Source organism: Alligator sinensis, unplaced genomic scaffold (genome assembly GCF_000455745.1).
Source record: "Alligator sinensis unplaced genomic scaffold, ASM45574v1 scaffold804_1, whole genome shotgun sequence".
In the NCBI taxonomy this organism is placed as follows: Eukaryota; Metazoa; Chordata; order Crocodylia; family Alligatoridae; genus Alligator; species Alligator sinensis.
The window spans coordinates 250,951-266,164 of record NW_005842868.1 but is presented as its reverse complement, the minus strand read 5'-3'; the positions used below and the strand labels follow the sequence as shown (position 1 = coordinate 266,164).

Genomic DNA, 15,214 nt, shown 5'->3' with positions numbered 1-15,214 from the left:
AGCAGGAATTTAGCCAACCAGGCAGCGGGAGGTGCACCAAGTCACCAGACCTTGAAAAAGAACAAAGAACCCCAGGAGATCCGGCCCACGGGCAAGAACGTGAAGTTTCTGTCTCATGCAATGGTCACAATTGCTCTGGACACCATCCCAAAAGCACTGGAACCCTGTTGCAGCCTGGCAAAACACTTAGGTGCGTCCTAGAGTTCACCTACCTTGTCCCTGCTTGTCCTAAGACTCCCCATAAAATCAGAGGCAGAGACAGAGAAGCTGCAAGCAACTCAAAATGCCATCATGCTTTGCACTGGGGAAACCTCACCCTTTTAATTCCCCTAAGAGCTGAAGATTCACAATCCCAACTCTTGCAGAGCAGGCCCTCCACAAGCCGTTGTTCCAGGAATTGTTACATCAGGGTTTTCCTGCATGACACACTGCATAGACACAACCCCGACTGCTGCGTGCTTGTGTTGCCTGGCACCACCCAACAGAAAGGATTCCTTTTTAAAAAACCCTCTCATTGCTGAGGTCTGGAGTTATCATTAAGAAGCAAAAATACAGTCATTCCCAGGCTTGCTGCTGCAATGGTGATGGAAACCAGCCAACTGTGCTGTAGGTACCAGCCACCCAGCCTCCTTCTCACACCGTGGTGCACTAGGGATGCCTGCCTACCCTGCACGCAAGGTCTGACCTCTCAGCTCAAGGTACATGCATGTGAACATGCAGATGTGCACGCACAAACTCGGGTTAGAGTCCTCCAACATCCCCAAGGACAAAACGTACTGCATCTTAATCAAAAAGATATATATTAAACATGAATACTTAAACAGATTTCAATCTAAATCCTGCCCCCAGGCACGAGGCCAACTCCAGCTGAGGTTGGGGTGAGGGAGGAGGGAAGAAGTCACATGTGCAAGATGTGATCTGCAGAAGAAGCAGTGAATACAAACTGGCTCCCAGAGTGAGGGTGTCCAGGGTCAGTCCTGCAAAGGGCTGTATGAGGAACCCGCCAGGCCTCTAAGTGGCACACCTGCTGTGAACATGACCTTGGTAGATGTGCTGCACAAATCTGCCCTTGCATCTACAACCACTGTTGACCCTTGGAGCTCACCCACAGCATTAACCTTTTACCCTCACAGGCTTAAGAGAAGAGAAAAACCACAGGCTGCCTCTTCTGCTCCTCTAGCTGGGGTTAGCTCTAAGGCCACATGTGCTGGCCAAGTTAACTTGCCTCTTCCAGTAGGAGAGAAAGCCACAGAGACAGCAGGGGAGGCACCTTACTCCTTCCAGAGACACTGCAGGTTCCCTGTGCTTGGCTGGCTCCAGACAGGGGCGCAGAGCAGAAACTTGCCTTCAGACCAGACCTTCTGTCTGTGGAGGAAGAGTGGCTGGGCCCTTGGCCTGCAATTTGGCAAGGAGACACAACTTGGGAAGGGAGGCAGCACCTGCTTGCTTCTAGGCATTGCTAGAAGCAACAGGCAGAAATACAGAGCAGCAGCAGGGCAGCTGGGGACAGGAAGGGAAGGGAAGACTAGGCTCTTTGGCAATTCAACCCATCTTCCTAGGCAGCCCCTCTGCTCAAGCTATTTCCAGACAGGAGCCAGCTAGGAATGTCGTCAGGCTTTCTGTGCCCAGCTAGTGGCCAAAGGAGCAGTCCAGTCAAGCCCATAGGCACTGCACCTTCTTAGAGCCAAACTCAATCTTTCCAATAGCCTTCCAGGTCCTTCCTCCCCTGCCTGAAGTCTTCTCTTGACAGCCTCCAACCCATTCCCCTCCTTCGTTTTGCCTGCATTTCTGTGAGTGGCAGCAGAGGAAGACCAAGCTGCTTCCAGCATTCAAACCGCAACGCCATCTGCCCTGCTCTGAGCACGTCTAATCAATGCAGCACATAATACCCCAGCAATCTACCCGCCCTAGACTCCTCACTATTTCTACACACAGCAGAGCTGCACCAGTGGCAGCCTGCAAGGAAATGTTTGCCAGGCTTCTCTCTCCTTGTACAAGAGACATAAGGAGTTACACTGCACACTTGTGATTCCCTGACTTAAAGCCACAAATCCCTGGACTGAGACCACTCCAGAAATCTATTAACTCAAGCCACCAAATCCTATACCAGTGTCTCCCCACTCATGTACCTAGAAATGTTAATAATGACCGTGCTTTGCTGCTATCACTATTATGGCACCTTTGTGCATGACTGGGCTCTGATCTTCCCTGGAGCCTTCAAGGGCTTATGACAGAGTCCCTGCCCCAAGCAACTTTGCTTCTAACAATGGGATTCCTCCCTGTCCTTAATCTATCCAACAAAGGGGAGGAAATCATGCAAATTAAATGATAAATTGCTTAAGAAATGCCTTTGGTTTTCTACATTCATATCATATACCAAGACACGTCCAGACAGTACGGGGTGGGGGAGACTTTTATGCCTCTCCTGGGAGAAAAGGGTATGTAGCACTTAGTGGGATCAGCCTACTAACTTCTAAAGAGAGGTAATGTCAGAAGAATGTAAGCAAATGCTATACCTTATCACCATGAAGCAGCTTAGAGCGACAGTCATCTGAAACCTGTGTTCCTGGAAATGCATCTCTTAGCAAGTTTATGGAGCATCAGACTGGGAGTCAGGAGACTGGGCTCTGTTACTGCCACACTGGGCAATCTTGGACAAGTCCCTTCCCTTCTCTACACCTCCTCCTATAAAATGGGGGCATAGATGCTGACTTCCTATGCAAAGGCCTTTGAGCTTAATGGTGAAGAGAGTATACACGCATCTTGGAAGATTGTCTTCTTAATTCTACTGCCCTGTTAAACTGATTTCATGGCAGGGTAAACTTACTGAACGGATGTCAGGAGAAAACTGGACATAAAGCCAGAGCTACATCAGGTAGAGACAGTGCTGACTCAGCGCTGACTCCTCTGTGCAGAGACCCACCCACACTGGATCTGCAGAGGTTGGACAGAGTACTTTTCCTCCAACCTAGCTTGTATTTGTGAGCCTGCTAACATACCCACCTCATGTACAGACAGCTCTGGTGTCTGTAAGGGAGCAGGCAAGTCTGAAGTTGGCTCATTGCTCAGAAATCCCTTGACTTGCCTTTCCAGGCTGTGAGCACGTTTTTTCCAGGACTATGAGCTGTCAGAGCACACTCCCCAGCTGACTTCTTGCCAACCCTGACTCTTAGACACACCTTACATTACAACACAAACTCGTGCTTCTCCAAGACTGGAGATAGTTGAGCGAGACAAGCTGCTTGACCTTTAGTTTGGACCAAACAATGCTAGTCCAAGAAATCCTCTCCCCAAAAGACCTCGTTCCAGCCATCCTGTGCCGTGCCCTGTAATATCCACATGGCATCTGGGCTTTCCTAGCTTGCAGGGGAAGTTCTGGGAAACGTCACAGGAAGCTCTGGTTTTAAGGGGCCACTTCTTGTTTCATGTTTCTCTGAGTCACTCAGAGGCCAGTTCGTCTGCTGGCAACCACTGCTTCCCCACTCCCACAGCAAAGCAGTGGGGATGCTGGCATGACACCTAGCTTCTGAAGCCACAGCAGGTAAAGAGCATTGTTTACCAGCAATCCAGCCTGAGATCTGCTGAGGTGTTACTGGTGCATTATACATGCAACTCTCTCTGTCCCACCAATGGGGCATTTGGGGCCAGGTCTCAGCTTGCTCAGGTCACTTAGGAGTGACTTAGGAGGAACTTGATTCGAATCCAGTAATGCAGGTGAGAAGGGAAGCAAACCCTTCATTCCACAAACCAAATGCAACAAAAGCAGGAAGCCTGTGGGGACTTGAACAGGAGGGACGGAGGGGAGGGGGCAAAGAAAAATAAAGAAGAGGCAGGAGAAGGCAGGTACCTGTGAGGACGAAAGCAATGCACTGAGTATGAGTATTTCTCTACAACACGTTACCTGTCCCATCTGGGGTGGATCTCACAAATGTAGGCAACATCTTTACTGAGGCTGTGGGGTTGGTGTCTGCTCCCAGGCCTTTCTCCATCTCCTTTCGGAACCGTTCAGCCACCTCCTGGATGGTCTCGTCCGAGAGCCGCATGTGGTAGAGATACTTGTCGATCTGAAAGGGGGAAGCAAAAGCAACCGGTCATAATGAGATGGTAAGGGGGCTGCTGTGCCCATAAGAAGGCTGGGCAATGCCACCCAACCAGAGGTCACTAGCAGGGACCAACCTTGGTATCTTCAGCACCAACATACGTGCCTCTATCAGCTCAAAGAATGATTGCTGGCAATAGTAGGCCGTTATCCTCTTTATGCCGTCATAGGAGTAAGTCATGACACTTTGCTAGCACATTGAAACTGAGGCAGGCAGAGAAACAGTTTGATTGTCAGCCCTGTTGAGTACCCAGAGCTCCATCATTGACAGGAGCTTCTGATACTTAGCTCGTCTGAGACCTCAGCCTTTGAGAGGACATGAGATAACCAGGGACTAAATCAGCTCTTTCACTACCAAACCCGTGCCAAGACCCTCCTCATCAGGCGCTGTGAAATGAGCCTGGAGGTCACTGACAGGAGACTGCAGTTTCCCTTTTATCAGGAGGACAAGGCGAGGGCAGACGCCCCTACTGCGCTGTCATATTGCCTCTGACTTGAGCCAGCATGATCATCTCTGGGCATGGAGGGGTTACTCATGCTCCATGGCCCAGCAGCACTAGCGTTCCTGGACACAGTTAGCAATCACTGCCTTTCTGCTTCTTATTCTGTGTTACTGTAGTGGGCTTGTGGACCACCCGTGGCACCAACAGACAAAAAAAACCCACAAAGCCATCTACCCACCCACCACTGCAAAGCTGCCTAGACATTAAAAGAGGCTGGCAGAGGCCACAGAGGTGACCAAATCCTATTAAAAACAGGCTGCACCGAGCTCTGCTTCTTACCCTTCAAAACTGACCCCAGGAGGAGGAGGAACTTCCTCTGACTTTAATGCCCATTACCACCATTTCTCTCCTGACAAACACTGTGGCAGGTACATGTACCAGGCAAAGAGAAAAGGCAGTGGCCCAGTTTCTTCCCCAAGACCTTCCGATCACTTCATTTAAAACCTGATTAAAAGGCACCTGCAAGTCAAAGGACAGCTCCACCCAGCCTTTCTGAAGGCCCTGAAGTAGAGCCTTGCTCACCAGCGATTGAACTCCAGGCTTTTGACAGGGCTGTATAACAACTAGGCAATTTCATTTCACAGGCCAGTGACATCCACCTGGCTAAGTGACCTTACCAGAGGAGGTGGCTATGTGTGGACAGCAGTGAGCAGAAGCAGAAGTAAGACGTGTCATTTTATTTGAATCCTTTGTGTGCTTCCAACCCTACTGCCTCCCAGTTTGGAATCTGGCCAGTCGCTACCAGATGTTACTTACGGGGTAAGCGATTTGCAGAGGAGCCCGTACGTTTTGTACAGCATCTTGCACAGCGGCCCTGGTGGACCGGGGCAGCAAGATGCAATTGTACTGTAAATAATACCACACCAGCCCAGCTAACACTTTGCCTGTTGGATTTCTGTTCAGAACATGTCATCAAGAGGCCGACAGAGGCCAGGCTGATGGGCAGATGGGAATGCGAGCTAGTGACCTTAGGCAGGACTTCCTTCCCTTGGCAGGTTGCACAGGATCCGTTTATGGCGCCCCTTATCCGCCACCCAGCAGGAAGTCAAACACTCCCTTTGCTTCCCCAGCTATTTACTTTCACTCACTACACAGGGATCAGACACAGCCCACACACTGGCGCTAAGGTAACAGGCCTTAGTAACTCCTGCTAAGTAAACTCGACCTGCCTCACTGCCAGGTAGAAAGGAGCATGAGCTGTAAAAGTCCTGTCCAAATACTAATTTTCAGAAAAGCTTCTCAGTCTGGATCTTGGGTTCTGGGCCACGCTGGACTTCAGCCTTATAAAATGCGCCCCCACAGCCCAGGGCTGGGTTACATGTTACTCGAACGAGTGCTAAAAGGGACTGAATTAAAACAACTGCACAACAGGACACCAGAGAGCATATTTGGCTTTTGAGTCAAGACTGGGAAGTGCTTTTATTGTGGCAGCCATTAAAGCCAGCAGGGTTTTCATCACTTTATGCCATTGATAGGAGACAGGTGGAAAAATACTATTCATCAGCTGGAAGCCAAACAGCAGAGGAAATTACTGCACTTACCCCAAACTGCTCAGCGTTGTGCCCTTTTTCAGTCCCCCCAGGAGAAGCTGGACAGGCAGCTGTGCAGTAAACTCAGAACAGCCCCAAAACAAGGTTTTCCCATGGGGTTTTAGCTAGAACTAGGGACAGGCCCATCCTTGCTTCTCCAAAGGCCCACAGCTCTTCCAGACCCATTTTCCAACTGTCGCATCCTGAACTTCACTCTGATGAAAAAGCCCCCAGCTCTGGGAAGCAGGAGAGAGCACTCCTCACCCCAAAATATGAATGTTTCTGCATCCATTCCTCCCACAGCTCAGAGGTGCTGCTAGTGGGAAACCTCTCCTCTCCTCCTGCCAGGTGCTTTCCAATCACGTGCCATCGAAGTGTTTGCTCCTCAGCCTCTGCTCGCAGCAAGGCACGAGGACTAGAGAGCAAGCAATGCACTGAGCCAACAGCAGATGCCATGGTGCCTGCCAGGTTTGGACAATATGGGAAAGAGCAACCCAGTTGGTCTCCGTGGCCCTCGGTAACTATGAGCCGGGTACTCACCCAATTCCAGAGGCCTTGAAAATGCCACAGGCTTAAAAATAACCTGCCATGTCAGAAACTGGGCCAATCTTCCTCTAATCCCACCAAGGCCTCCAAAGCCTGGATGATCTTTACCTATGTCCTCAGATAAGGCCATTGGGTATTGCTCCATTTTCCAGATAATGCTGATCAGACAGTAAGCCACGTGGTTCCAAAACTAGCACTTACTGAAAACAAGAAGCCCCCTGCCCCTCAGCAGCTGCACCTGACAGTTCAAGAAAAGGTTTCATGAAGAAAAGGTTCAAGAAAAGGTTTCAAGAAAAGGTTGATGTCCCACACACTGCACATGTCCACACTAGCTCTAGTACTGTGGTCCTGAAGCACAGAAGGGACACTTAAATCCCAGTGACTTCGGAGTCTATACAGGGTGGCACATGATCAACGAGAGACTGAAATTAGCTGTTCTTATGCATCTCATAGCTCAGAATGAACTGAAGCACTTTGCTGAATCCAGAACTCAGCAAAGACTTGGTTCCAAGTACATGAAAACAAATCAGCGTGCCTGGCTATTCGAATGGCACTGAAGGACTTTCCATACAAATGGGCTGCAAAAAAAAAGACCTATTTGGGAGTTACTGGTAATGAGCGTGTCTTGTAATTAAACATATGGCACACACAAGTAATCTAGAGTTCTCATTACCCTTCTGTATTTACTGCTAAGGAAACATGTATCTACCTATAATGAAAGAAGGAGGCAAGGAATAGGAGATGTTCTGTTTACCAGGGCGCACCTTGGGGTAGCTAGAAACAATGGCCGCAAACTGACAGAGAGCAAATTCAGGTTAGACATCAGGAAGAACTTCCTTATGGTGATGGGCTTCCAGGGGAACTGGTGCTCTCTCCTACCTTGAGGATCTTTTAAGAGGAGACTGGACAAGCACCTGGCTGGGGTCATCTGACCCCAGCGCTCTCTCCTGCCCAGGGCAGGGGGTTGGACTCGATCTATTGAGGTCCCTTCCAACCCCAAAAAGAATCTATGAAACCACCAAGAGGAGGGAAAATTACTTCAAAAAACCTCTTTCAAGGAGGAGAATCCTTTTTTGTTCTGCTTTGACATCTCTGCAAATCTCCATTTAGAAAAACCACTTGGGTGCAATCTAGAACAAGTAAATTTATGGGGAATGGATGAGTTCCAGAAGTTAATGGAGGTTCCCTGAGGAAATCTGAGCTGGATGGCAGACAGCAGGCATGTTGAATGTGAGGCTGAATGTGTTGCACAAAGCAGGCATGGGCAAAACACCAGGGATACACGTCTGGGTCAAGAATCAGCTTTCCAACATTGTTAAAATTCCAGCTGAGTAGAACAGCAGCAATCCGAAATAAGCCAGGGGAAAGAAGAAAAAAGAACCCAAAAAACAAATCATCCCTGAGTTTCCCTTCCCATTTTCTCCTATTAGCAAACACCCAAAATATGTAAAAGTAAGTTGAGTCAGAACTGGCATTACAGACTTGCGTAGTCACCATTTTCCAATGGAGGTCTTTTCTATTGCAAGTTTATAACAGAATATAATCGTTTACCAGCCCCAAGAACATTTTATCCCATACTCAAAGTCTAAAAGCTCTATATTATTGAAACATGGACTTCGTGTCCAAAACTGCTGTGCAATGTTGCTATATTTTGAGGGGCTGTCTTGTTTTACTCCATAAGTGGCTGCATTTCACCAGTCAGTGGTGGGATCACTATGGAGTCCTTGTCCTTGATATCTTAAGATGCTTACTGAGTTTGTATTAAAATGTTTTGAATTCTTCATCTCACAGGAGCGTGAGAAGTGCCTAGTGTAATTATAAATAAACTGCAGTCATTTTCTGTGCAAGTTCATCCTAAAAGCAGAAGGACCTCCAATTATGTGCCCCTTATCACCAAAGACAAGACCTGTGGGCAATGCAGTTTGCAAGGATTAAAACAGCAGTATCCAAGCAGAAATGTCCTTGAAACTGCAACACCAGATACAAAGCATCCTGGAATTTAAGTCTGAATGTGCAGGATCTGGGACCATGCAGCTGTCTCCCTGCAACACATGGATTGGCCACACAAGACTCATGCAAATTTCAAGGTCAATGCTTTGGCATTATGACTGAGGCACCTATCAAAAACTAAAGGGAAAGGGTATATTTTAAAATAATTTCTGTATAATATTGGCCTTTGGGGGAGATAAAAATAAATAATTTATCAATTAAAAAAACCCAAAAAACCAAGGGAATTCCTGGCTGCAATACAAGTTGCTATGGTCCCTGGGGAGTCGCATGGAGTAACTTTTTTTTCAGTGATAAACGCTAGAAGTGCCTTTGTCCATGGGCAAGTTGTGATGTTCTCCCCCACACACCCTGTAAGCTTATCTCTTTTGTCTTGAAGGTGTCGGGATTGTCTGGGGCCAGTGCTGCTTCTCTTCTACGCCTTCGGGCTTGATGTTGCTAACATGTCCGCACATGAATAACTTTATTCAAGTTCAGTGCAATTATTCATATGAAAAGAAAAATGAAGCCTGAGTTTAAGGGTTGGCAAGATCAGTCCCATCAATACAACTGCTTGTGCAAGTGAAATCCCTCCAGTTCAAGTGTTTGTAGAAGCAGCCTTGCTGTCTTTGTCTGCCCAGGAGCTGATAAGAGCTTTAGGGACACAAGGAGTGCACCATCGCTCTAATGGGTAAACACTGTGGGGAAATATGTTATGTGCTAAAGGAGCATAAAAGTTTTGAGAATCTTTTATCTTATTTTTGCTTTCCTATTGAATGATAATATTTATCTGGGTCTCCCCAAGTGTGTTTTGTAAATTATAGTGTGATAGCAGTTTCCTGTTAAGTACAACTACTTCCTGTATAACAAAACAATCCAGCGCTGGAAGCCGTGAAGAGCTATTTAGTGTACTGCAAAAGCAGTTAGCCACCTATCTGTGTTTAAATTATTTTTGTGCTCTGTAAACTGAATCCATTTGCCTTTTTTTTCTTGGCACTGATTTTTCAGACACATGAATGATACATCAGGAATGATATGAACGGCAAAAACCTGCCCTTCTATTGTATTTTTGCTCCATAGATCTTACCTCTGAGAACTAAATGTTAAAACAGGTTACGGTTAGAGCTGTATTGGTCTAGAGAAGCAAAAGGAATCAAAACTCATGGCAAAGGTGATATCTATGATTAAAACAGATTAATGATTTTTTATGGTGAAAAATCCAGTACCTAGTATTTTTTTAAAATGTGCTTCTCTTGAAAGATGAGGATCCTGATTTCACACAGCCCAGTGTAAATGTTCCCTCCACTCTGAAGTATGAGTAATACTGAAATCCACTCATGAAAGAGATGCTACACACATGCTATTACCAAAATAGCCATGCAAGGCTGGTAAGAGGAACATGCTCATCCCCCATTAACAAGCAACAGCTGAAGACACGAAACACACACACAAAAAAAAACCCCAAACCCATCTATCTGGAGTGTATCTGTATCTCAAAGTGCAATACAAGACAAGATGGCATCTCCAACTAACAAAGACAAAATCTATTCCCTGACTGGCTCAGACCTGAGTTGAAACCAGGCACTGCAAACTGCTATCAGAGTAACTTTGTGTGTCTGGGACAGAAGATGTGGTCCCCAGCAGAGGCATCTGTACCAGAAGCAGCAGCCCTGGTGTATGTAGGTTTACTGGCAGACCTTATGTCACGTGTAGGAAATAAGTTATACAGCCCAAGTACAACTTCATTGGTAAAGACTGCATCCGTTTTAAAAGCAAATGACCACCTTCATTTGCTGGAATGACTGTGGTGGCAGAGTGAGCCTAGCATAGTCCTAGCCTGGCTGAACAGGGTCAGAAGGCAGAAACCCTGCCAGGTGCTAAACGTGACAAGTCACAAACCAGAGCCCTGCGTAACCACATTCATTCCAGCCTAACCTTGAGCCTGGGGACTGCATGCAAAAGAGCTCAGCGTCAGGCAGGATGAGCCCCTGGGTGACCTTAAAACTTGAGGACACTCGGCCAATCCTCTTGCAACCCGAGCATGAGTCAAGTTTCCTGCTCAGCCGGTTCTTCCCCACCCCCAGGACTCTCAGTCTCAGCTTACAGGAGCTGGGCGGGCTGAACTCTTGATGGGGCAGGGAGGCAGGATTACTAATAAGCCTTCTAGCATCATGCATCACCTAGAGCCAGCAGACTCCGCCTTGTCCGCCCCTCAACTCAGTCCCTTTTTCTGAGAAATGAGCTGCTAGAGGGAAAGCTGAAGTGCGGCTCCCTGGCCAAACCTCATGTTGAAGCCGGAAGCATGTGCATTTCCTGCGCTGCTTGCAGAACTGCCATGTACCCACCCCAGCTGCTACCGATTCCTGCTCTCCCTACCAGAGAGGAATGACCACACTTATCTGCAGTGGGACATTCTCCGCTCCTGTTATCTCCTGTCCCTTGTATCTGTCCATCTGGGATACTGTAGACTGCAAGTTTTTGAAGCCAAGTGTTGTCTCTTACCCCGAGTTACTACAGCACCTCTCACCAGGCACCCCCAATGTGGTGAGAAACTATTCATCAATGCAATACACAGGACTTTACCAACCAGATCAGAAACACCAGTCTCATTTTACAGATCGAAACATTGTGACACAGGAGAAGGGAGTTACCCAAGGTCACCCAGCAGGCAGTGGCAGGTCCCTGGAGTCCCCATCCAGTGCTCTATCCACTAAGCAACACTATATAATAAAGCTATATCGTGAAACTGGTACCAGTTTGGCTGGAGAATTCGGAACAGTTCACAGGGCTTACAGGGACCAGCATGGCTAGAAAACTGGGACCAGAAAGGGAGGGTTTACTGGAACTGGAGCCCGCCCCCCCCATGGCTGAACTGAGTGCTGGTCCTGGAGAATGAAGCCTCATCTGTCCACCAAACCCAGACGGTGTGGCTAGCAGAAGGGCACGGTTGAGATATTCTATAAGTGAGGTGCTCCAGAGGAGTTTGGTGGGTCTCTGTCTAGTCCTTTGCATGCAGTTACCAGCATAGTCCATGCTGCTCTGAGCAGAGGCCGAAGACTGAATGGCTGGGAAGACTGTTATAACTGCCTCGCCCTTCACAAAAGCTTCCTGCAGGCCAAAGGTGAAGCTGCCTGGCTGGGTATTATGGGGGAGTTTGCCCTGTCACTGACCTTGCTCTGCTTGCTCAATGGCTGGAAGACCACAGTTTCCAAGGACCAGTCTTAAAGCTCATTCCATTGTGCACATAGACAACAATTTTTGGAAATGATCTCTTCCCGGACCAACTGTATCACTGTGAAAAAGTTACGCAGCTGACCCAATAAACAGTATCATCCCCCCAAATCCTTGCCTTTCACATAATTCCCAGACTGTCCTGGCTACAACATCACTCTAATAGTACCATCGCACGCACAAGGGCGTTTAAATGAAACAGACAATGAAACTGCAGATTAAGAGCAATTCCAAGCCAGAAAGGGAAGAGAAAGGCAAATCCTTCCCATGCACATGCTGTATTGACAGGCTGGCTTTGTTTAGAAGAGTCAAATTAAGTCATTTCAAACTTAGCTTTTATCCCTGATTAGTAATTTCTGCTGGGAAGAAAAGAATACCCCGGTGACAATTATTTTACTCTGAATCATGCAATGCCCACAGGCAATTTTATTCCCCTACCATTATTTCAGCCTCAAATAACAGCAGCTGAAACTCGAATGGCTCGGTCGATGTTAATGATTGAGAGACCAGGCGCAAAATATCAAAATGTGGCCCATTCATTGATAATTAGTCTCCGAGCTTCTTTAATACCTTTCTGTCCTTGTCTGGGCAATTTTAAACTACATCATCACTTTGAGACCACCGTTACTCTGTCAGTTCCAAGGGTGGTCCACATACCACTTTGGAGAGTGTGTTAACTCCTTGTTTCCTGCTGCTAAACTAAATATTATTTTTCCCTATATACAACTGTCCCGTTCTGATGCAAATGCAAACAGCAGATGAGGTGAGAGAAGCATCTGCAAATAGCAAAGCAGATGCATACATTATTCTTGGAACAGTGTGAGAAACTAGAGTCTGATTTGATATGTGCATGACAATAACCAAGAGGCCCCTATCAAGACTGGGCACCCAGTCTGCTGGGCACTGTCCAGACACATAGCAAGTAACAGCCACATTAGGACAGTGTGGGCTGATTGAGGATTTTGTCCCTGAAATCTGTTTAAACAGAGAATTCAGATCTGGAAGCAGTTCTTCATGGCCAGAACTGCAAACCTCTTTCACCCGACAGAGACACAAGTTACCTAAAATGGCCGTGGAGTACTTTGGAGGGCCAAGTTCTACTTGATTCTCTTTTTTTCCCCACCTCCCAAAAATGAGCTTTGTTTGGTCTCTTTGGCCAAGAGTGAAACCAAAGAGTTAGTGAAGTGGACCGAGCTTTGCACACTGTGTACCAGGTTTGTGACTAGGAACAATAGCTGACTGAAAGAACCCCATCCATTATTTGAAGTTCCTGATAAGCGTCTAAAGCAAGCAGACAATAGCAAGGAAACTCAGAGCTAAGGCCAAGGCTTCACCTCCCTCTTGTTTCTTGCTACAAGACGCACCCGTGTCGATTCCGCTGTTGCACAATCCCTATTGTGCCCTAATGTACGAGGGGAAGAGTGGGAGACTAGGCCGCATTGCCTTATGGGCTGATCTGATTTTTGGCAGATACTTTTACCCTTTTGCCTCCTGTTTAATGCCATCATCAGCAGGGTCATCAACACTGTAGAACTCCGCACTTCAACCTTGGCACTCCCTAGAGTGCATTTATGATGGTCGCATCTCTCTTTTTTTTTTTTTTTTTATATAGGACACATTTAGAAATCCTTATCAGCCGCTTCAGATGTGCTATACGATCCAGTGTAGAAGTGCACACTGCACTGTACCAGGCACAGCATAAGCCTGGAACAAAGAGGGTCCCTGTCCCAGACATCTAATTCAAGGACGCTCACCAGACAGGCAGGAGCACTCTGACTCCATTGTCCGATACACTCTCACGGCCATACACCTTCAGAAACTATTAAGCTAACCATTGGGATTCAGAGACTACCAGCCAGTCCCGTCCAAAGCAGGACCACTGTGCTTGGGCTATCTAAAGAAGAAAAATCAGAATAAAAAAAAGACCATGTGCACATTTTAATTGTCATAGGATATTATCAGGGGTCATCAATGGACAACCACCAATTCTACTTGGATATTTAGACTTTCTCCCCTTATAAATATTGCGTTACTAGCACAAACAATAACTATACCCCAACAGGGTGCAATCAACATGATGCTTGGATTTGCATGTTCTGTCCAAGTTCAGGCATTGATTTGATGAGGCAATGTATCACTCTCACTCTCCAAGCACCAGCATCGGCTGCTCTTTGCTCTTCAGGTCCCGGGCAATGCAGGATGCCAGAGTTAATTTTTTATTTGCTGCTAAGTACTGGGATGGGGATGTCACTGAGGGGTGAATTTGGAGTGGTGCTGGTTTTGAGAGGGTATAAAGTGGAGCATCAGAGACCCCACACATTAAAGCCTTCACCCTTGCCTCCCCCCTTCTCATCAAAAAGCCACTCAGCCCCTAATCTCAAGGTGGGTTTTTAATTTTGAGCAATCACTCCTGTCCCCTGCAACCGGTGTCATTTTCCCAAACTGCGTTTTCCTATTACCCATCCCACTCTCCGGGGGCACCCTGGCACTCAACTCTGCCTCCACACAGTCTCTCCCATGTCGCAAGACAAGGAGCAAATGGAAACCACCCCAACCTCTCTCTTCAGAGCATGTTGCCCTTTATCCACTCAGGAGCAGCTTTCTGGGTGCATCCAGGGAGTCAGACAGTCTGAGCAATGCGTGCTCCTGTGTCCCTACATAACCCTGATTCTCATAAAGGAAAGCCTGGGCTGTGAAGGTCCCTCCAGCAGATCTGGAGAGGCCAGAGGGCTTCATCTCCGGCAAGGGATGACTTGCTCCCAGGGCTGGATGGGGCCGGCTCCAGGAAACCTATTGTCCGGGGTGAGCCCAAGCCAAGTCCCAGCCCCGCTCCCAGCTTCCCTGCTGGGGACCCCCCAGGAGCCGTCCTCTGGCAGGGCGGGGGCTGGAGCACGTGCTGGCAGCGAGGGCAGAGCAAACCCGCGCCCCGCGGTCGGCGGGAGGAAGCGCTTTGCAACCAGCCCGAGGTCAGCCTCTGGCAGCAGCGCGCTGGGGAAGGGGGCACGGACCCTCCCGGGCCAGACCCGGCGGCAGGAAGCCGGAGCAGGGGGACAGGCAGCCCCGGAGCGCCCCCCCCCGCGGGCTCGGCTCCCAGACCGACCCGGCGCCGAGGCCCCCACGCACCTTCTGAGCCTGGTCATGGCTGAGCTCGGTGAAGAAGTAGGCGAGCAGGTGGGACGCGATCATCCCGCGTGGCTCCGGGCGCAGGGCAGGCAGCGGCGTGCTCCGGCCTCGCGGCGGCTCATTGAGGAGGTTCCCGCACCACGAGTGACGCGGCGCCGCGCCCGCCTCCCATTGGCCCGCCCCGCGGGGGGGTGTGC

At 48.4% G+C, this 15,214-nt stretch overlaps 1 protein-coding gene across 1 annotated transcript in view; it reads right to left on the bottom strand.

Moving 5' to 3' along the window:
• LOC102370019 (hexokinase-2) overlaps nt 1-15,150 on the bottom strand; it is a 50,964-nt gene extending 35,814 nt beyond the window's left edge. The window contains exons 1-2 of the mRNA XM_025191890.1: nt 15,018-15,150; nt 3,902-4,064 (exon numbers count right to left, since the gene is read on the bottom strand). Coding sequence (XP_025047675.1) covers nt 3,902-4,064; nt 15,018-15,080 — 226 coding nt within the window. The 5' untranslated portion in view covers nt 15,081-15,150. The remainder of the gene's footprint in view (nt 1-3,901; nt 4,065-15,017) is intronic.
• Nucleotides 15,151-15,214: the final 64 nt, after the last annotated feature.